The following is a 22339-nucleotide window of genomic DNA, read 5'->3' as shown; positions in this document are numbered from 1 at the left end:
ATCCACCGGAATGCGAAGCGTGAAGATTTAAATCGCCGTATTTAGCGGAAAACTAGATTGGGACACTTGGCCCCTCGGTTCGTGTGTACGCACTTTAAGGCTAGCCAAATTATCGCCCAGTTTATAAACAACACTTTAAAAAAAACATTTCCTTGCCTTCCAATTTGATTATAGTTAAAGTGAAGCTTGGATCCCTGATTGTCATGAGAAGGGAAAGTTAGCCCAGCCATTTGAGATTGGGTAGAGTTATCCGATCTTTTCAGAATCGATTCTTCCCTCCCTGCCCTTTGCCCATAATGCAATGCAAAATTCTCGTTTCCTTCTGGTCATCTTAGCCCGGCGTAGCAATTTCAGTTGCACATTAAGGATTCTGATGAGTGTGGTAGGAGGGTCTTCGTCGGTAGTGTAATCGTTTAGTTGAGGCAGTGCGAGCAGATCCTGTAAATATGTGTGCCAGTTCCACATTTTTTTATCTGAACAGACGTCGGCAGACGTCACTTAACAAGAGGACAGCGTGTTCCCAACAAATCACGGTTGATCCGCGTAAGCAAACAAGCAATTGTCGAGTCCATTGAAAGCTTAATGTCTCACAAAGAAACTTCAGATCATCGGCTGGCACCCCGTGTCTAACACTGTCGGCTGCCACTATTATGTTCAACGTTTGTGACAAACCCAACAGGGTTTTACTGCAGAGTAAGCTTTTTAATCTGTGCAGCAGCAGCAGGAGGGAGCACTTTCACTACCCTCATCCGTAGGTTCAGAGTCAGTTTGTAGCTTAAAGTGGATCTACCAAACCAGCCTCAATCTAACAATGTATCAACCAAACTAGCCCTAGCCCAGGGGTCGGCAACCCTGGTCCTGGAGTGCCGCAGGGTGTGCTGGCTTTCGTCTCCGCCTTAAAATAAGCAACCGATTCAGACCCAGGAAACCAGGTGAGGCGAGTTAACTGTGTAATCAACGGCTTTCATTGATCAATTAATGCCAAGTAACAACGAAAGCCAGCACACCCTGTGGCTCTCAAGGACCTGGGTTGCTGACCCCTGCCCTAGCCTTACAGAGGAGATGTATGAAAGCTAGATTAATCTCACACTAGACCTACCAAAACAGTGGACCTGTCCAAGCAAGCCTATTTTTTCCAAACCAGTCTGATCAGATCTCCCCTAACCAGCCTGGATCTAATATCTACTGAACCAACTCTAGTCTAACAGTGAAGACCTATGAGAACTAGATGTGATCTTGCACTAGACCAACCAAAACCAATCTGAGGCGACATTGGATCGGCCCGAACCAGTCAGAGGAAGTGTAGAACCTGGATACCTACCAAAACTAATGTTTTGGCATCAGATCTGCCCGAACCAGTCAGAGGAAGTCTACAAACTCGACAGGATGTGGAGGGTGTTCCAGGGATTGACACCTATTTTTATGTCACCATTGCCCAACGCCATCTCTGGCACCGTGGCGTGATGTGTCGAGGGTTGGTCTCGCTCTCTCTGTTCTTCCTTGTATGGGTAACCGCGGCAGGTGAGGTTTTCTTGGAGCGCTCTGACCTTTGAGCTGGGCTAGGCGCTGTCGTTCTGGCGTTAGCCTTACTGTACACACCGCAATGGCTGAGATTACGCATCATAACACCCGGACCGATAAGGCCCTTATCTGCACCGCCCGCATGCGTTTTCAAAAGATACACCGTATTGAAACCGAGCTATATAAACCATGGGCCGAATGCTTTCCTAAAGTCGCACTGTCCAAGTCCCAAGCAAGACCTGTTCTCCTCCACCGGACTATTGTAACGGTGACACCTGGAACCACAACAAGGAAAATACACCGGGTCTGCCGACCGGGGAGTGAGCTCTCCTGAGCTCTGGTGGTGTGGGGTGGTATTCGTCACAGCTCAGAAATGTATTTTATTACCCTGGGATTAGGGGATTAAAGGGATTATGGGAGTGACTTGTGGTGACTACTCCATCATTATGACCAGGTCTTATCATCCAGCTCCATTAAATTAGATTAAAATAGGTTACATGGCTGGGAAAGTAGTTTATTTTTATCTCGGTGTCTGACTGTCCAGGGCGTTCTAAAATCTGGCCCCCCAGGCTTAATTAGTAGCACTGCTGGGTCTTTCCTGGTGGCTAATTGGTTGATTAGTGCTGCTCTCTGCTGGCGGTTAATTGGTTGATTAGTGCTGCTCTTTCCTGGTGGTTAATTGGTTGATTAGTGCTGCTGATTGGCCTGGAAACGAGGGGTGTGTCCCAATACTCAAACATTTCCTCCAGTCATCTCCTACCCCCATTGAGCATGGAACGCACCCCAGTACTACTACTGGCCAAAAATATTTAGTTCAATTGATTTGGTGTTCAGGTATTTATTTATTTATTTCATTTTTTCCTTCCAGTATATTCGCATTAATTTCGTATGAAAGATGTTGTCGCTTTGAACATGACAAGTTTTTATTTTCTTATTTTATTTTTCCAATTTGAAGTAAAACGGTCAGCTTGTGAACAGAAATGCTAGCTTGCAAATGATGGCAGCATATTGCACAGCTTTTTTCTGAAATTGAATTTGAATTTGAATTTATTTGTTTATAATGTCGTGGACAGTCCCCATTAATTAACTGTAAACAGTAAATGGAGCAGCTTTAGCCTACATGACTAATTTCCAGCTGTAGTCCCCGGCCAGTTGACAGTAGGCTCCCTAAAATACATTAGTTAAAAAAATAATAAAATTACAGTTGCAGCAAGCACAAACAAATGGAGCAAGACATACAAACATGTCAAGCAGAATTGGAGCAAGCACAAACATGCGGGGAGACAAGACATGCAAGCACAAATGGCAGCAACATCAATGCAGTACATGAGATAAAACAGTACAAGGGGACAAGGGAGCAAGCAAATCGAGCTATGCTTGCGTCACTATAAGTATAAGTAGAGTTTTCTGTCCCATTAGGTCTGCCTTAAAGCCATATCCAGTGAGCATCAGAGATTGAATTTTGCACCCATGAACCCGTGTGGAATACGTGTGAGGCTGCCAGTTTGTTCAGATCTAGAGAGAAGTTGGCAACAGGAGCAGGTTTGAATATTGAGTCCTACAGGCCCTTATTAACCTACCATTTGCCTTTCCCTGTCAGTCTGTTTTCCATGGCAGACTCTCCCCTCTTACTGCCGGCACACGGTACCATTAACGTCCCCGAAGAAAAGCGGATGTTACGAGCTTCACGCCATCGGTGCGATGGCGTGTGCAGAGGAAGCCTTTTATGATGTTATAAATTGTCAGAATGGCACCCTAAATGTACACTAGCGAATATATCATTCCAAAAGTCCATTAAGTTTTCAGTTTTTAGTTTTTCTTTTCCTTCGATTTGCTTTGGGGAAAAAGTCTGGGGTCTAGCGTCACAATTACCTATAAGTAAGGCTGAGTGTCTGCCACTGTCAAAATATTGGCTGAAGTCAGAAAAGTGGTTAAATCATGAAAAACAATTTAGTTCATCTTGTCACTGAACATCTTGTTGCATAACATTAGAAGGAGCGCTGGGCATCGACTTTGTTGACAGGGGTCGTCAAACCTCTCAGTGCAGCGACTGACAACGGCTCAAATCCTGATCCAGAATCTGTACCCAGCGCTGCAGTTTGTTTCTGCCAGCATTTGGCAATAGGCTATTGTGTAAATGCATATGCCTATATCAATAGCACTAACCATTCTGCTCCTAACACTAACAATTTCGCTAAGGTTGAGTTCTCATCCAGAACTGCCAAATAAATCATGGAAAGCACTAAAAGCTGTGCGATTCATGGAAATGCCCAAAAATATGAGAAGTATATTCCTAGTATATTCACAGTCCGACAACCTCCAAAAAATGACATAAACCACAGAATCTGTGACGTACAGAATCCGTGACAAACACACCCGGCGTTGCCTATAATCGCCGTTATCAGTATATTGTACGGATGTGTTTTTCGTGTAAATACAAGAGCGTGTGTAACGTGCCCTTTGAGGGTAGGTCTTTGTTTGCACGTGCGGTGTGTGTGCGTGTTGCACACGAGAACGGGCGCTCGTGCAGATGTGTGCGCGATTGTGAAACCAGAGATTGTGAGTGGAGGCGACATTCTGCCTTGGCAACAGAGCAGAGCGCTACCATAAACGGTCTCACAAAATGGCCGCCCCAGCATCACCTTATTTGCTTGTGCATAATCAGCGCAGTGTCTGATAAGAACAGGGGCCGGCCCATTGGCCGGTTGGTGCCCCGGTTGCCACGCCGTCGTTTAAACGACCCTGTCATAGGCAGCCAGGCCCTGTTCAGTTTCGTTTTCTCAATATCTGAATCGTGGTTTTGTGTGGTCGAGTCGAAAGGAGAACGAGAGCCACGTCACTTCTTTCATGACGCAAACGCACAACCCTGTCTTTTAATTTATGAGCTTTCATGACCCTGAGAGTGATTAAGGAGCAGGTTGGCCTGCTCTGCCGTTCTGGCTGGTCTGGCTGTACTGGGTGCACTGGGTGCACTGGGTTGGGCTGGATTCGCCCAGCTGGGCCCCGTGCAGTTTCGTTTCTGTTTATTGTGCGTTGAGCAATTTTGGGAGAGTTCCAGAACGGGTGTAGTCTACCCTTATTGAGTCATGCTGCACACCTACATTACTCTGGGTAACATTAAATGTCTTCGTAGATGCTTTTCTCCGGAGTGACTTACAAAAGTTGAGAATATCAGCGCTTGTTTCTGGAACACCAGTATGTCGTATCACCAAGAAAGGCACACCTTCTAATCAGTGAGTGTACATTTAGCCAAACAAACCAACAAGCAGAGTTGTAAATGCAGTTAAAGTACATGGCTAATGTACAACTAAAGAACACTATAGGTGTCTTCTCCCAGTCTATTAAAACACCTGGCTGTGGCTGTGGTTATTTATTAATGTATCTGATATTTTACAAGTTTACATTTTATTGATGGTCCATGTATTATTATAATATCCTGGCAACATGCATTCAAATGTTTCCAGGATAATATTTAGAACTCGCATATTTCTGCACCTTTCTTTTTTGGGAGGGCTATATGCACTGTTGTTTCTCTGAATTTTCTGACAGAAGAGCAGTTGTCTTCCGCTGTAAGCTGTTTTATCGTTGATGCAAAACTGCCCTGTGGTACAGCTCAGCTGGACGATATGGGAACATTATGATAATATGATGACTGTGAAATGGCCCAGTCATTTGAGAAGTAAATTTTACTATTGGCAAATTCACCAAGTAAGTTCACTTCCTTGAACTATAAGCTTGGCTTATCAAGCCCCCTTTGAATTCGAGTCAAGTCAACTTTATTTATAGCGTACATTTAAAAACGGCAGACATTGATCAAAGTGCCTCTGAGCGGATGATATGTCACCGAGACGTACACCTGCGCAGGTAGCAGCCGCAGGTGTGGAGTAGGCCGCACGGAGGATCGTCCGCTCAGGAATGCCGTCCGGGTGGTTTTCCCACCTGCCACCTGTCAGTGAGTTCCTACCTGTGTGTGTTCCTCGGAGTCCGCCCCGGAATGCTTCAGTGGAAAAGTTTTATCGCTTTGCGCAGTGTCGCCAGTCGTTAAAGAAACGCACACCTTGAGTAATGGATGCAGGTGGCAGCTGCGGGAGATAAGTATTTGTTGGCGGTTGACGTTTCTGCCCCCCAGGGCATTGTGGGTAATCACCTGCCGCACGCAGGTACGCTGCCCCGCGGGAATGAACCCGGGATCCAGCGAAACGCAGCGATGCGTTATTTCTGCCCGTTTGGCTGCCGTCAGGCCTCAACAGGCCCGGCAGACACGGGGCTGACGTATTTCACCCGCGGAGAGATTCATGTGAATAGACATTAATGCATGAATATCATATTCATATCGACCATTTTTGAAATTCTGAAAAATGTACCCTGATTTAAAAACTACCGGAAAATGATGGTGGTGTCTGTTTTTTCGACCTTGTAAGACGTGGGTAGCGCCGGGCTGTTCTAGTGACGAGGGGCTAGTTTGTGAATCCGTGTGAGATCCCGGCCGCGGTGAATCAGCGCTTATTAACGTGGTATCGGCTGCGTGGCGGGGAGACGTCAGCGAGCCTTTTTCCGGGCCGTGAGACGGTGCGTGGGAATGCCCTCGTTAACAGCACCGGGGTGCGAAGTCCCATCAGTCACCTGGATGGAATGTGTGGATGTCGTTGGCGAGACCTGTCACGCAAGCCCCGTCCCATAACGCCCTGTTCTTGCTCCTTCACACTGTCAATGCCCTGCAAGTTCCTACAGGCTTTTATGACGTACATTTCCCCCCCGAAACTCAAGGCCACTGTCCCCAGTGTCTCAGCCTCTGGGAAGGTTACCCTGCCCCTGCATGTAAACCAGGGCTATAACACCAGGGCTATAACACCAGGGCTATAACACCAGGGCTATAACACCAGCCCTTTAACACCAGCCCTTTAACACCAGTGCAGCATTTTTTAACACTGTTCTGGGACCTGCATTTGCAGATGATGCCATTTGTATGTTTAGGGCAGGGGTGTCCAATCTTCTCCGAAGAGGAGTTAGTGCAGCTTTTTGTTTCATCCCGCCACAAACACCCCTGAACAACCTAATCGTGCTCCTTAGTGAAGACGTCCGTAACTAGAGTGTTGGAGTCTTGGGACAAAAACAAAAACTGCGCTCAAACCGGACCTGTTCGTATGACGCTCTGTGCCGACGGGACGCCTGGAGAGAGTCGTCCGTTTTCGGCGGAATGTTCCGGAGCCACGCTTCCCTTTCTCCGGTGTAGGAAGATGGCCGCTCTCTGGGCTGTGAGGGGCTCTTGTTGTGAGTGTCGGGGACTCGACGACGGGGGGGGGGGGGAGATAATGTCCTGCATTGTGATCCATTAATAACCCAAACAGCCTCAGAACAGCGGAGAGGGCGAGGGGTTCGGTACACGGCGTTGCTCTGTTCGTAACTTCGGACAAATAATAAACGGAGCCGTCTGTTTCATTTCCGATCTTTCCGTGGAAAGGTCACGAGCAGACGCAGTTTTGCTGTAAACTGTATGGCGTACGCTATTGGTGAGCCGATAAAGTCGGTAAAGTCGATGAAACGCACTTAAAGCGCGCGGCTCTTTAAAAACACATCATTCCTTGTGTGTTTGCTGTAGTCATCCGCCTGTTGGCTTTTGATTGGGTGGCTGTCACTACTGCTGTGACAGCAATCATTCAAAATACCTGACCGCTGTTTTTTATGCAGGCGTGTGGTGCGCAGTCTCTGTATCTGTGTCTGTGTCTGTCTGTGTGTGTGTGTAGTGTGCACGTGGTGCATGTCGGTGTGTGTGTGTCTGTGTCTATGTTCATAAATGGCTTAATGTTTGAGTTTGTGCAGGCTCATCAGGGCCGCTGTTGTTCTTGGGGAGGCCATGTTGGCGTGGTGTTGTGTAGGACTGTAAAAGAAGCCCTGTAACTGAGAGCTCTGAGTAAAGAGTAAAAACCGCTCCTGTGTGTGGAATCGGCGTGGTGCGACTGTAAACAACACAATTAGCGCTTAGCGCCAGCGCCCGGCTGGCCTTCCAGACTCGTGGAACGCATTGAATTTGCGTGCTGTCTGCTCTCTGTAGCGTCCGCGCCGTATCAGCAGACCGCATACAATACCGCTCTTCATCGCTCCCAACGCTTTCTATGGGAGCGTTGTGGAAAGTCCTGGAAAGTCCAGGATGGAAACTCACTGTAACTGACAAACGGAAAGTATTTGTGAATAGAGCAATTTAGTATTTAGTTTTTGTATAATTTAGTTTTTTATGAAGTCTGTGGACCAGCTGGTTTGGTCAAGGTACGGTAGGTCATCTTTATGTTCTTTTCTCCGATAGAGTCTCGGGCTGCAGTGGTCGTTAGGTAACAGGATTGGTGGGCGATTGTTCCTATAGAAAATTCCCTATCCAGCAGCGCCATAAACGCAGACTTTGTTCCAGAAAGCAGAAGTGTTTTTATGGCGCTCGTAAATCTGGATTAGCCGCAGCCTCCCGGTTAGCAACAGTCCACATGTTAACACTCAGGGCTGCTCTGAGTCACGCGTGGTGCAAACGCTACAGGAGACGCACAGTCGCTAAAGGCTTGTCTCTGTGCTGTTAGCGACACTGAGTCCACATGCTAGCACTCATGGCTGTACTGTTAGCAACACTGAGTCCACATGCTAACACTGATAGCTTTACTGTTAGTGCTAGCACTCATGGCTGTACTGTTAGTGGTTAATGACGCTGAGTCCACATGCTAACACTAATGGCTGTGCTGTTAGTCACACACTATAGGCCAGGGATCAGCAAGTACAGGGTCATCGAGGGCTGAGAACTCCTGGTTTCCCACCCTCCCTTTACCTGGGAGTCAGGTGTGTTCACCCTCCCTTTACCTGGGAGTCAGGCGTGAAGAGAAGTCTGGCCAATCAGTAGCACTAATCACCCGGGAGGAAAGACAACCAGGGCTTGATTTGAGGGCTGGAGATGATCATCTTTGCAGTAGAAACCGGACAGCACTGTTTGTGCATCCTGTCTGTACTGTACTGGTAGAAACAGGACAGCACTGTTAGTGCGTCCTGTCTGTACTGTACTGGTAGAAACAGGACAGCACTGTTAGTGCGTCCTGTCTGTACTGTACTGGTAGAAACGGGACAGCACTGTTAGTGCGTCCTGTCTGTACTGTACTGGTAGAAACGGGACAGCACTGTTAGTGCGTCCTGTCTGTACTGTACTGGTAGAAACGGGACAGCACTGTTAGTGCGTCCTGTCTGTACTGTACTGGTAGAAACAGGGCAGCACTGTTAGTGACGTTGGAGTGCAGAAGCGTGTCCCGAGTAGGTGTTCCCAGCGGCACGCGTGAGAGGACCAGCCCGACACGGGAAAGCATTCCTGGGAGGGGGCGTCCGGCGGCGGATCCTATTGGCCGTCCCCTATGGAATGCCTCGCACAGAAGGACTCAGGGGTGGTATCTCGCTCTTTCGTGTGCCGCTAACGCTAACGCTAACCCTTCTCTCCATCACGGGGGGCCACTGGCTCAGGTCGAGGGGGGGTCCGGTTACCATGGCGGTCTCATTGATGCACTCTTCGCGGGCGGGGGGGGGGGGGGGGTCTCGGCGGGGTGGTTTCGGGTGTGTGTGCGTGTGTGTGTGTTTACCGCCGGCCGACCACAGAAGCCACTGTCGATCACCGCCGCTGAGGAACGCAGCTGCAGCCGGGAGAGAAATTCCTAAAATATTTCCCCCGCGGCGTTCGATAAGGGCCCGCTCGCGCGTTATCAGATGGGTCCCTCTCCACAGGTATTACACCGCGTTCCCCCAAGCCAAGGTCTCAAGTTCATCAGCTCTATCTGGGCTTTTACCCATGCGTGGTGCTGGTATTTACTGCCTGCTATAAACACCTGCAACCTGACCCCGCCACAGAGCCCTTTATCAATGAAGTGGCCAAAATACTATCTTCATGTCAAAACTGATATTTCATGACCTTGTCTCTTTTACCCAAGGTTCGTATATATATATGTCATCTGTGTTAAATATTAAATACATCAGTGCTTTATTTATTTATTTGTGTGTTTTTTTTCATTTATTCACGAGTGTCAGAAATAAAGTGGCAAAGGATGTTTAATTGTAATGATATTATGTGATGGTGCTTTAATCACATAATGTGGGAACATCAGAGTCTGACCCATGTGACCCCTTTGCCTGGCTGTGACCAATCGGAGGTCAAACGGGTTGAACCGGAAGTGGTCATTGGACGAGCCGGGATTGTACCTGAATGGGCCTGTAACCCCATCGAGGTTTAGTGTGTAGGGCAGGACTGTTTCTAATGTGACAGAGCTGCAATTTCCGTTCCAGGTCGGGCAACGAAACTGAAATTTCACTCGTGAATTGAAAATGTCTGTAACGTGCTGTGCGGGATTAAAAAGTGAACCGACTGGATTTTTCGCTGGCTGTGCGGAGTGGAAGTGAAAGTGCCCCTGAGAGGGAGGAATTTGGGGAGCTGTGCTCTGGTCTGGTCTGGAGTGTGACCTTTTGACGGGTGTTGGCCTTGGTGATGGGGGCGGGCAGGGGGTTGTGCTGGGGGGAGTGAGAGTGGGGGGGGGGGGGAGGAGAGAAGGGGGGTAAAGAGGGTGTTTTCACTTTCTAGCGCCTGCAGTGGGTAAACACAGCGGTTTCTTAAACGAGGTCTGCATGCCTCATATTTATTTTATTGACATTTTCCCAGGCTGCTAGGGATTTGACACACACACACTCTCTCACACACATCTCTCTCACTCACTCACACACACACACACACACACACACTCTCCCTCACATACTCTCTCACACACACACACACACACATACACACACTCTCTCACACACTGACTTACAGGCCTCTGCTCTTTTTTCAGACCAGAAGAAACCAACAGGAGACTGAAGAATGTAAGTAGACCTATGTATGTGTGTGTCTGTTTTGTTTCTGTATTTGTGTCTTGGTGTGTGTGTGTGTGTGTGTGTGTGTGTGTGTGTGTGTGTGTGTGTTTGTGTGTGTGTGTGTCTGTTTTGTTTCTGTATTTGTGTCTTGGTGTGTGTGCGTGTGTGTCTTGGGTCTTTGCATCTCTCTCTTGTGTACCCCGTGTACTCTATTCCGTACAGACTGGGGCTCTAAAACGGGTGAATTCTGCTGTGTAGCTGTGGTGTCCTGCTTTGTGGCGCCCTGCTATGGCATTATAAACACGCAGAGGGGTTCACTTGGGTTCGTTCCGTGTTTTCTAGTTGGTTTTTCTGACCCGATGTCCTCTTTACCCATGACTGAGCCACACCGAAAAGCACTCGGTCAGCTCACTACACTCTGACGGGGCAGAAGGTTCTGGATAATTGTGGGTGCAAATTCCCCTCTGCACCACAGAGAGACAGACAAACAGGCATGCAGGCAAACAGGCAGACAGATGGACAACTTTGCCTCAGGCCGACAGACAGACCTCCTACACACACACACACACACACACACACACACACACACACCGTGGAACCATCCGGAATGAGGCCTGGCTATAAATATAATTGTTACTGTACGTAGAGGCGCAGGCCTGTGTATCCCGCCGTTTCCCACCCTACTGCTGGAGGAAGGAGGAATTTCCTAATAACGCTCCAGCCTCTGAGAGACACTCTTAATTACAGTAGTTACTGGATACAGCACATTACATCAAGCCTACACGCTAGGGGCTAAAACAGGGGGGAATTAAAACAACATAATAAAAAAAAGAAAAAGAAAATGACTTTCCATCGGAATCTACTCCCTATAAAGTTTTTTTTCCGGAGACGATCAAGTTGCCCTGTTTCAGTAAACATCTTGAGCAATAATGGGAGAAGTCATTCCCGTCCCGGAGTTAGCCAGAGCTTCCCAGTCCGAGGCAGCATGAACTGAACGCGCAGTAAATATATTTATGAGACCGTTTTACTTGAGACTGTATTAATGCGTACTTTGTGTTGTGCGTTTGTGTTGTATTGCATTTTATGTTGTAATCTCTGCTTGTGCCTCCCTTGGCCAGGGCTCACTTGTAAAAGAGATCTCAATGGGACTCACCTCAGGATATTTTTATTTTTTTATGTTTATTCCTGTGTGCTTTTCCTCTCTTGCAGGTTTTAATAACCATCTACTGGCTCGGTAGAAAGGCACAGGCTGACCCCATCTATAATGGACCTTACCTAAACCTGCGAGCATTCGAAGGGTTACTCGGTCTCGCGCTTTCCAAGGTGAGTGGCGGCACGCGCTCTGCAAAAACCCACGCTGCGCTAGCGTGCTACTGCACTGGCGCTAACGTGCTAACGTACTTGCGCTGGTGGGCGGCTTAAATGGATGTGTTGGTAAAGGATCTGGCGTCTAATCACAGCAGACTGGCGGCAGTCTCGCGTCTCCTAGTGTACTTTAAACGGACTCTTCCGCGGTGTGTGTACGGTGCGTCTCTGTTGCTCACGGTATTTAAACTATGCGCGTGAAGAGAGAGTGTTTTTTTTTTTTTTGGACCTAGCTGTACGTTATGTCACACCATTCACTGGCTCCGTTATTTCAATCCGATTTTCTTTACACAAGTTATGTTGGGAATGGGTTGTGTGTGTGTGTGTGGTACATGACTGGGACCCGCAAGTTCAGTGGTTCGACCCCCGGTGTGGCCGCAATAAGATCCACACAGCTGTTGGGCCCTTCAGCAAGGCTCCTAACCCCACATTGCTCCAGGGTGGGTTGTCCCCTGCTTGGTCTAATCAACTGTAAGTCACTTTGGATAAAAGCGTCAGCCACACAACTGTAATGGGCTCAGGGGGGTTTGTCCTCTGGGAAGATTCTCGTTATATATACATTTATTTATTTTTTTAGATATTTAAAAGCATCGTTGTGTTTCTATGCCTATATTCTACATACATTTGATGAAGGTGTTTTGAAATGTTCACAGCTGGGTGCAAAATCCTAAACATGTTTTCATATTCTCACAGTGACCTGACATACTAAAAGTTAATATGCATAAAATTCCCCCACAATGATCTACACAATCTACATTATGCCCTTGAAGAAATCATGACGAACCTTTATAAGAAACTACGGAAAGGCATCCATTGAGATGTGGAGTAATTCAGCGCGTTAAAACACCGAGAGCCTGATTGGAGGATAGCCCTGTGGCGCAGGGGCCTCGTGTTTCGGGCCCCTATGAGGCCCACGGAGGGCCTGTGCGGCGTTCCTCGTTAAAGCTACGAGCTCTTACGAGCTTTCATGTGGTTACCTCGTAGCAATCGTTGGTAACATGGCAGCCGGCAAGAAGCTGTCGGCAGCATCTGAAACCCCATAAGCTCCACGGCCACTCTGTAACATACGCTGTTCGCTGGGACCATTAAAATATCCAGTGTGTATAAAAACATATTCAGGAGTAATTGTGGTGTGTATGTGTGTTGTGTTATTGAGTACGCCGGCATTTCTCCCAGTTGGAATAATGTCCGCTTCCTTTGACTCAGCAGCTGTGAAACATTCCCTTACTTTATTGCCATTTGCAGACGCTCTTATCCAGAGCGACGTACAGTTGATTTCGACTAAGCAGGAGACAATCCTCCCCTGGAGCAATGCAGGGTCAAGGGCCCAACGGCTGTGCGGATCTTATTGTAGCTACACCGGGATTAGAACCACCGACCTTGCGTGTCCCAGACATTTACCTTAACCATTACACTACAGGCCGCCCAAACGATTCCTGACTTTCAGAGTTATAATTCCGAGTTCACTGAGTTCCAGTGTCTTCCTATCGGGAGGTCGTAATTCCGAATTTCCGGAACGCCGCATTAGCGACAGCACCCGGGGGTTTCATTCTCTTCCTCCTCCTCCCCCTCCTCTTCCTCAGGCTCTCGAGGATTCGGCCGTCCCCAGGGTGAACGTGAGAGACAGCGGCTTCAGCGACAGCTGGTACACAGACAAAGAGGAGCCCTATCCACTGCAGCCCAGCCACAGGAGAGAGGACTCGCTGGACAGCTTAGACTCTGTGGAGTCAAGGACACTGAGCATCTGTTCGGACAGGACTCTGCAAGGCAGCAGCGAAGGTGAGGGCCCTTGCACCCTTGTAGGAGTGTGTGAATAAGGGTTCACGCCTGTAGCAGTGTGTGAATAAGGTTTCACCCTTGTAGCAGTGTGTGAATAAGGTTTTCAGACCCTCAGCAACCCTCTTTCCTCTGTGGGTCAGAAGAGGCTTGCAGTAGCATGCACAAAGCCCTTGGCTCATGACGGAAATGCTGTGCCCCAACTAGGAATTGAACTTGCAACTTAGCATAGTATGAAGCCCATATAAATAGGAGATTGACTGTGAATACAAGATTGCAATGCAAATGTAAGGATTAACGTGTAATTGGATAGCTCTAAAGCGGCTCAGCGTGTAAAGGATATCGCTTAGAGTGCGATCTTTGCCCTCACAGTGTAGAATTGTTATGTTTGAGTCTCACGTGCTGTCCTGGGTTCAGTCCTCAAAACCTGGGAGTGACAAGCGCAGTTCCTGAAGCATGATGCGGTTCTCTTATACGATTGGTTGCGTGAGGCGTTTATGTGCTGTCTGCGGTCGCGGTAATGGCTGGTTGCCCTGGAGACGGCGCAGGTACGAGGCCTGTCAGGGAAACACGCAGTCGGGCCGCGACGGCTCTCCGCTGCGGGTTCACTTCAGGTCCGACCTGTCTCTCAGAGCCAGCTCTCTGAATAAACATCTCCGCAGGCTGGTCGAAGGAGAGGTGCTGGAAGTTGGATGTTTGCTGTGTTTGTGTCAAGCGGGAGTTTGTCTTTGCGGGAAGTGGGTGGCAGCGTGGTGTAATGGTTTGTTAAAGTAGGATGAGCGTTCTGGCACAAAATGGCTGCCGTGCATCGCCCAGGTGGGTGCTACACATTGGTGGGGTTTGAGGCAAGTTTCTGCCTCATCACTGTAAAGCACTTTGAGTGTGAGAAAAGCGCTATGTATATATATATATGAATTATTATTGTAGTTATTGTATTATTATAATAACTTGAAGGTTGTGGGTTTGAAGGTTGTGTGAGCTGCCATTGTTCCCCTGTGTTTGTTAAACATGAATTACTCCAGTAAATATCCTGGACTTCAATTCAGTAACTTCTTCTATGGATTCGATGCTAAATGCCATTGTGTCTGTATGACGTATGAAATCATGGGAACAGTAGAGTTAAAAGTTCAATTTTATTGTTTTGTAAGTCTGTAGGGATGACATAGTGACCCATTCTGTCAAACCTGCAGAATAAACGGATACTTGCTCATCAGTAATAGTTGCCAACTCTGTCATGAGTTTGCAATGGTGTGTCTGAAATATGATGCTCGTTGCTGGGTGGTAAAGAAATAAGAAAACAGCAGATTGTATAACAGGGATGGACGAACGAGGTCAAACACGGTTAAATGTTTCGATTGGGAACATTTACAGTGTTCTCAAATCATGCGTGACAGGGATATCATCTACAATGAAGATGGCAACTTCTGCTACAGTACTTCCTGTACTGATACTGAGGAAGACTGAGTGTTATCTGCGATTTCCTGAACGTTGCGTTTCATCTGATTAGTTCTGTCAACCCTGCCACATACAGTAGGCAACATTTTCAACTCGCCTTAAAAAACAACTTCCCACTGCCACAGCGTGCTTCTAATTTATTTTTTTACTGATAAGAGCCGTAAAGGATTAAAGTAATCACACAGCGCACTCTTGTGGTCGGTTGCTGTAATGGAATGAATCATTGCAAGGTGTGCGTTATATTTCTGTAGGAATTTCTACAGGACGTTCAGGTTGGGAAGTGAAGGAATGCACCGGTATGGCTCCTGCCCCACAAAGGCATAACTTGATGCAATATTTGCCATCCTAATTTATTGTTCTTCTCCAGTAAAAGTGCTTTGAAAGACCCCTGCCTTTTATAGCGACCCCACCCCACAGGAGGAGAAATTCTAGCTGCCGGTGATAAAAGTTGTTTTCATTCTGCGTTCTGTACGGAGAGCACTTGAGGCGACTTGCGACACGAAATGTTCCGTTATGAGTGTGACTCTCTGCGCTTGCGTCTCTGTGAGACATTCTGGCACATTCCACATCCACCCGCTAACTGGGGCGCTGCAGGTCCCATGGTAGTGCTGTCCCTGTTCAGAGTCCAGAGTTACAGTAATTTAGCTGACGCTTTTATCCAAAGTGACTTACAGTTGATTAGACTAAGCAGGGGGCAGTTCCTCCTCGGGTATAGCACCTTATCCACTAGGCTACAGACACATTAGTAGCCGCTAGGCTACAGGCCCCTTAGCCACCGCTAGGCTACAGGCCCCTGAGTCACCGCTAGGCTACAGGCCCCTTAGCCACCGCTAGGCTACAGGCCCCTTAGCCACCGCTAGGCTACAGGCCCCTTAGCCACCGCTAGGCTACAGGCACCTTAGCCACCGCTAGGCTGCAGGCAACTTAGCCACCGCTAGGCTACAGGCACCTTAGCCACTAGGCTACAGTCCGTCCTATAACACTGCCGTCCCTCGCTGTGCCCCCAGGTTGCGGGAGTGACGCGGAGGCGGATCTGGGACTCAGGATGTCGGAGAGCAAGGACAGCCTGCACTACCGGCGCTCCCTGGTGGTGGAGCCCAAGGCGGCGGCGCAGTTCAACCAGTTCCTCCCCACCAAGGACAAGCCCTCGTCGGGCTACGTGCCCGCGCCCCTGCGCAAGAAACGGGCCGAGCGCATGGAGGACAACCGCCGCAGCTGGGCCAGCCCCATGTACACCGAGGACGACGGCACCTTCACCAGGTAACGCCCGTCTGTGTCTGTCTGTCTGTGTCTGTCTGTCTGTCTGTCCGTCCGTCCTGGGCTCCACGCCCCGTCTGCGCTAAACCCCAGATTTAGGTTTCAGCGTTGCCTTCGCCGGGTGCTCCTGTGCGAATCCGCTCTGATGTAATTTTGACCCAGATGCACGGCTGGATACTTGATATGTGCCACGCTACCAGGGAAAACCAGATTTAACCGGTTCTAACCAGACAACGACTTCCTTGGCCCGGTTGGAGGGAGTCATTGTCACCCTGAACTAGAGGGTGTGAAGGGTCCCTGTTTCTGATGTCCTTGTGCAGTATTTGCTGAAGTGTAATGTTTGCGACCGCTCTGTGAAAAGTATCGCTCTGTGAACACTCTGTTCTGTGAACGCTCTGTTCTGTGACAGTGCCGCTCTATGAACACTCTGTTCTGTGAACGCTCTGTTCTGTGACGGCGGATTGGCTCACCTCTGGCTGTTCTGTGCGCGTGTGTGCGGTTGCGTTTGGTGCCGTCTGCGGGCCTCAGCGGCGACGGGCCGGCCCCGGACCCCGCCCCTCAGAACGGCGTTCCCCGCGGGCCCTCGCCGCGCGGGTTCGAGAGCGGCAGCGACTCGGACGCGGACCGGCCCGACCCGGACCTGGTGCTGGACGACCTCGCCGGCCGCCGCTTCAGGAGCCCCTCCCCCGCCGCCCCGCCCAACTTCGCCGTGCCCCTGAGCCCGCTGGAGGCGGCACGCGTCCCAGCATGCACCTGTTCGCTGGCGGCTGTCGCTAACGATCCGCTTCCCGCCGCGGCGGCCCCCCTCAGGTCAGACGCCTGGAGCGGCAACCGCGCCCGAGTTTGAGCCCGAATGGAGTCGCGCACCCTCCTCATCCTCACCACCTAACACCTGTGTGTGGACGCCTGGCTGGACTGGTTCTGTTTTTACGTTGTTTAAATTTAATCTCCATTTAACTTCCCCCCCCCCCTGGATGTGGAAACTGCACTGTGTTGGGAGGTCACCGCTGCGTTGTTGAGGCCAGTTTATAGTCCGGCGTCCCTGCAACCGACGATGTGCAGCGGATGTCGCTGGTCGTGTCGACGTTTGGCTTATACTCTGGCCGACCGGAGTGCGTTTGTACTGCCTGATAATGACGAGGAGCGCAGTCTACGTTTGGGGGGTGACGATCGAAAGCTCAGGAATGCTTTGCGATTTTCGGAGCGACACCGTCGCTGGACTATAAACTGGCCCTTGGAGCCCCCACCGTGTGTGTGTGTGTGTGTGTGTGTGTGTGTGTGTGTGTGTGTGTGTGTGTGTGTGTGTGGCCTCCTGGTGGTTTTAGCGTGCAGTGCATGAGCATAGCTCTGTGTTCGGGGGCTGTGTGCGTGTGCTGTGCGTGTGCGTGTGCGCGTGCGCGTGCGCGTGCGCGTGCGTGTGCGTGTGCGCGTGCGCGTGCGTGTGCGTGTGCGTGTGCGTGCGCGTCCCGCTCTGACGGTGCGGCTGTGTCTCGAGCAGCGGCGTGACTCCGCCCCGGGCGCCGGAGGGGCGGGGCCTCCCGGGGGGAGAGGCGGGGTGCGAGGACTCGGACTCCGACTCGGAGGCGGGGTACGCTGACCCGGTTCAGGACGACCTTTACCTGCGCAAGGTGGGGGCCACCCTCCAGCCCTCCGCCGGCGAGCTGTACGAGGCCTTCCTGCCCCGGCTCTGGACCCCCGACGAGGACCTGCACCTGCAGAACGCGCGCGTCGGATCCCGCCGTAGACCCTGGTACCGCAAGATCCAGGGCTTCAGGTCTGTCCTGACCAGGGGGGGGTGAGGGGACAGGGTGGCTACACTGCAAAAAAACGACCATCTTAACAAGCGCTTTACTCGTGAAACGAGACTTAAGATCTTATTTTCTTTCTCTCCAAGCAGAAAGTATTAGCTTGTTTTAAGTTAATGTTTGCTTGGAAATTTTGCCCCACTGGCGAATCTTGAATTGAGTCAAACTGTCTCACCTTGTTGGCCAATATTGATCTAATTTAGCAGAAATGTAAAAGAAGTAAGATTTTAAGTCACGATATAAGACTAAAATACTTGTTGAGATTTGTCTTATTTTTGGGGTTTTGCAGTGTGTCCATTTCCAAAAATTCAACTGAGTAGTGCTGAGCATCAGTTTATTACCCGTGGAAGGAGGCTGGGAGAGAAACAAAATGGCCGCCCTGCTCTGTGACCCTTATGCCAATTTCCTTTCCTCCTTCTATTCCTCCTGTAAATTCACGCTTGAAGCTCCACATCCCAGCTAACACAAAACGTTCTCACAATCAAGCCTGAATCCAAAACAAATACATATTTGTTTTTCAATTCAAATACTTTTCTTCTCTGGGGTATTGGAACCTATGAAATACTCTTGGTTTTTCACCAGGCAAGATCAATCAAGCACAGAAAAATACTTGAATCCAAACACCTGTGTATTTGTTGACCCAGGTCTGCTAACATTGTTGCAGCAATGTTATAACATTGACGGAACATTCCAGTAACACTGCGAGAACATTTTGTGTTAATGCACTTCCTATCAGCACCTACATCTGTATATATGCTGGTGATGGAGTTTGGTTTCTAGCTAGGCCAGTTTTAGTGAATGCATGCAGTACTGCTCCATAATTTCACTCATTCTGTTCACCGTTTTCTGCTGGTTTTGCACTCTCATATGGGCACTGCTTCTCTCTTCCATCTGAATCCCCCCCCTTTCTTCTCTCTCTCTCTCTGTCGTTCCTGCCCCGCACGCCCTCTCTCTCCCGTAGCCAATCGGCATCAGCCTCATCGTCCGAGGACTCAGACTGTGACATCATCAGTCCCTGGCTCGTGCCTTGCTCCCGCCCCCCGCTCCTGTCTGACCCGCCCCTTACCCCCCCACACGCTCCTGAAGGCTCTGCCCACCCACAGCCCCCCGGGGGTCAAAGGTCAATACCGCTGCATGAAATGGTTACCATTGAGACACCAGTACCATAGACACTCCTGTTCCATAGATACAGAAGTACCATAGACACTCCTGTTCCATAGATGCAGTAGTGTCATAGACACACCTGTGTTATAGCACATTCCTATCTCACTGCTAGATCCATTCTCTAGCAAACAGATGCATTTGTTACATACTTGAGTACATACTGCATATCCTTCCATATGTACAGTATGTGCAGTATGTGTACAGTATGCTAAGCTTGACGTGAAATGCTTTCAGTTGGCAGAAAGTGTTTTTGGTCTGTAACAGCGCAGGAAAGGAACCAGCTCTTCCTTCTTTCCTCTATCTCTGCTCTCTGGGTTCCTGCTTCTCTGGCGCTTACAGCCTGTTTCTGCTCTCTCTTCGTCTCTCTCCCTCTCCCTCTCTCCCTCTCTCCCACTCCTCCTGCAGCTCCCTCACCCCCCCGCACACCGCCTCCCCTCCCTTCACGGTCCTCCCGCACTCCAAACGCTCCCGTAAGTTCGACCCGTCGGCGGTCCCGCGGCTGGTCCGGGGCCCGGGGCAGGCCCCGCCGCGGCCCCAGGACGCCCTCCCCGACCTGGAGAACGACGACATGTTCGCCCGCCGCACCGGCGCCTTCCACAGCTGCCCGGACCTGGGCGAATTTGCCGATTCGGGCGGCGGGACGGTGCCCGTGTCGTACGGCGCGGCCCAGGGGTACTCCATCGTCACGCAGCCCCGCCGGGGCCAGCCCGTGACCCCCGACGTCCGGCGGGACGACGTGCTCTTCCGGAAAATCAACCCCCGCCGGGCGGACCGGCCCGTCTCCGGGGGGCCGGACACCTACACCCCCGTGCCCCTCCCCGAACCGTCCGCCCTGCCCCCCAAACTCCAGGCCCGCCTGCTCTGCCCGCCCTGCCCCCCCTCACCCGACGAGGAGGCGGCCGACGAATCGGCCAATCCGGTGACGGATGACATGTCGCGACGGCGGCTGGGGGCGGGGCTTCCCAAGGGCGCGGCCCCACCGCCCGGCCCCAGCGTGCCCGCGTCCTGCAGCGAGGACGACCTGCAGAAGTGGCAGTCCATCCGCGAGGCCAGCCGCCTGAAGCACAAGAAGAGGCTGATGGTGGAGAGACTGGGCTTCAGACCCCAACTCTACAAAATGGCCGCCGCCGCATCGTCGTCTCCTCATTCAACGGGCTGATTCAAACTTTTTTTCTTTTGTCCTTCTTGCTTTCGCGCTTTCTTTTGTTTAAACGTCGGAGACGCGTTGAGAGCGGTTGCCCTCTTCTGCAAGTGTACCGAACGTACACGTGAATACAACAACAATTTGAAAAGAAAATATATTTATATATATATATATATTTAAAAATATTTATTTTATTCCAATGTGCCTTGAAACCGTAGTTTTGATGCTTTAATGTGTCCTGACTGTTGAAGTGCCTTAAATTGCATGCAGTGGACATTTACTCGACTGGTGAAAATGAGGATGATTTTGGGATTTAAAGTAATGTGTCCCAGTCATTCTGAAGCCACTAAACTTAATGAAGATAAGTAAAATATAAGCCCCATCATAACTATTTAAAAAGAAAAAAGAAAAAGTATTTCTTACATTATGTCGGAGTGTAATTACAAATAATACTATGTCCTGGTCTATTTTAAGCACTAAATACTAACCAGGAGGTCCCAGAAGAAGCGCTAAGGAGGCGTAATAAGCTGCTCTTGTAATGTTTGCTTTAATGATTCGTTCAGAGTGGTTTGCTGCAGAACAGTGTGCTGATATTTAACGTTCCCCGGGCCGAGCCAAAGGTGGAAACGTAGAGCGAGATTCGGTGCAGATTGCTACCTCCGGGCCTCCGTTTCTGATGTTTGCGTTTGAATGATTAGTTCGGAGCGCTGTGACATCAGTGCAGAACGGTGTGTGTGTGTGGCTCCAAAAACGATGGGACGGACGCTAGACTGCTGCCTCTCGACCTCCTCTCTCTGTGAGGTAGAAGAGAGGCCTTTGGCTTCTATTCAGTATTATGACCCGACTGTTTCTTAACTTAAATAAGTTATTGTTTATTCAAGAAAGGCACTGTAGTTTCTGCTGGGTAAAAAGGCCATGTGAAAATGGTTCATGATCAGCTCAAATGGAATGATTTAGTTTTCTTGTTCAGTTTTTTGAGTTGTGAATTTTGCCTGTGGAATGAGCTGAAATTGTACCGGTGGTTAATAAAAGTGACCAGGCTGAGCCTTTGACATGAGTGATGGATGTTTTTTGCGAAAATTGCCCTCTGTCTCACACCTACACTGCAGCTGATCGCAAGATCAGGGGTGTCAAACTCCAGTCCTGGAGGGCCGCAGTGTCTGCAGGTTTAACTCCAGTCCTGGAGGGCCGCAGTGTCTGCAGGTTTAACTCCAGTCCTGGAGGGCCGCAGTGTCTGCAGGTTTAACTCCAGTCCTGGAGGGGCCGCAGCGTCTGCAGGTTTAACTCCAGTCCTGGAGGGCCGCAGTGTCTGCAGGTTTAACTCCAGTCCTGGAGGGCCGCAGTGTCTGCAGGTTTAACTCCTCTGCGAATTTGGTGATTTGTGGTGCGAGGCGGTGCCCGTTTTGCCCATGGTGCTGAAATGTTTCACCAGTGGACTGCAGTTCCTCCCGGATGGAATTCTGACACCCATGAGCTAGATCTTCCCGTCAGGAATTCACACTGGTTTGGAAAAACCAGGAACCAATCAGTAATGGTCTGAGTAATGCTGTACAGATGCAGTTAACGTCAGTGCCTCACAAAGTCGAATTCAGATCTGGATGTCGACGGTTTTGTGCACAACCATGGAACGTTGTACAGGTCGTTAAAATTCCTCATGGACTTGAACATGGTTGGCCTATTTTATTTATAGGCGTCCATGGTAATTTCTGAAATACACCCGACTGAATCCTTTTGATCCTGTGCTCACGGCATGATGGGTAATGGTGCAGAAGTGCCCGGTGGAACAGGCAGTGCATTGTGGGGCTTACAGTACTTCTCACATTCACATGGTTTTGCCGCTGTTTAGCTTTCCAGGCACAATAGAGAATGTACGCCTTCACTGTATCCTAACATTAGCGGTCAGATATGATCCGTTCCACCCTGTACACAGTACAGTCCTGCGGTTATAGATATGAGGCACTCCATAAACGCAGGGGGGTCCTAATTTCCTTTACGT

The 22339-nt window shown here is 49.8% G+C and overlaps 1 protein-coding gene across 1 annotated transcript in view; it reads left to right on the top strand.

Annotated features, from left to right (window-relative positions):
* lmo7a (LIM domain 7a) overlaps positions 1-22339 on the top strand; it is a 73404-nt gene that overhangs the window by 28450 nt on the left and 22615 nt on the right. The window contains exons 6-13 of the mRNA XM_061227242.1: positions 10356-10386; positions 11587-11700; positions 13326-13521; positions 15981-16233; positions 16759-17040; positions 17729-18004; positions 18997-19155; positions 19605-20286. Of these exons, the coding sequence (XP_061083226.1) occupies positions 10356-10386; positions 11587-11700; positions 13326-13521; positions 15981-16233; positions 16759-17040; positions 17729-18004; positions 18997-19155; positions 19605-20286 (1993 nt within the window). The remainder of the gene's footprint in view (positions 1-10355; positions 10387-11586; positions 11701-13325; positions 13522-15980; positions 16234-16758; positions 17041-17728; positions 18005-18996; positions 19156-19604; positions 20287-22339) is intronic.

This window comes from Conger conger, chromosome 17 (genome assembly GCF_963514075.1).
Source record: "Conger conger chromosome 17, fConCon1.1, whole genome shotgun sequence".
In the NCBI taxonomy this organism is placed as follows: Eukaryota; Metazoa; Chordata; class Actinopteri; order Anguilliformes; family Congridae; genus Conger; species Conger conger.
Note: the sequence above shows the minus strand (reverse complement) of the source record. Positions and strands in the feature narration are given on the sequence as shown.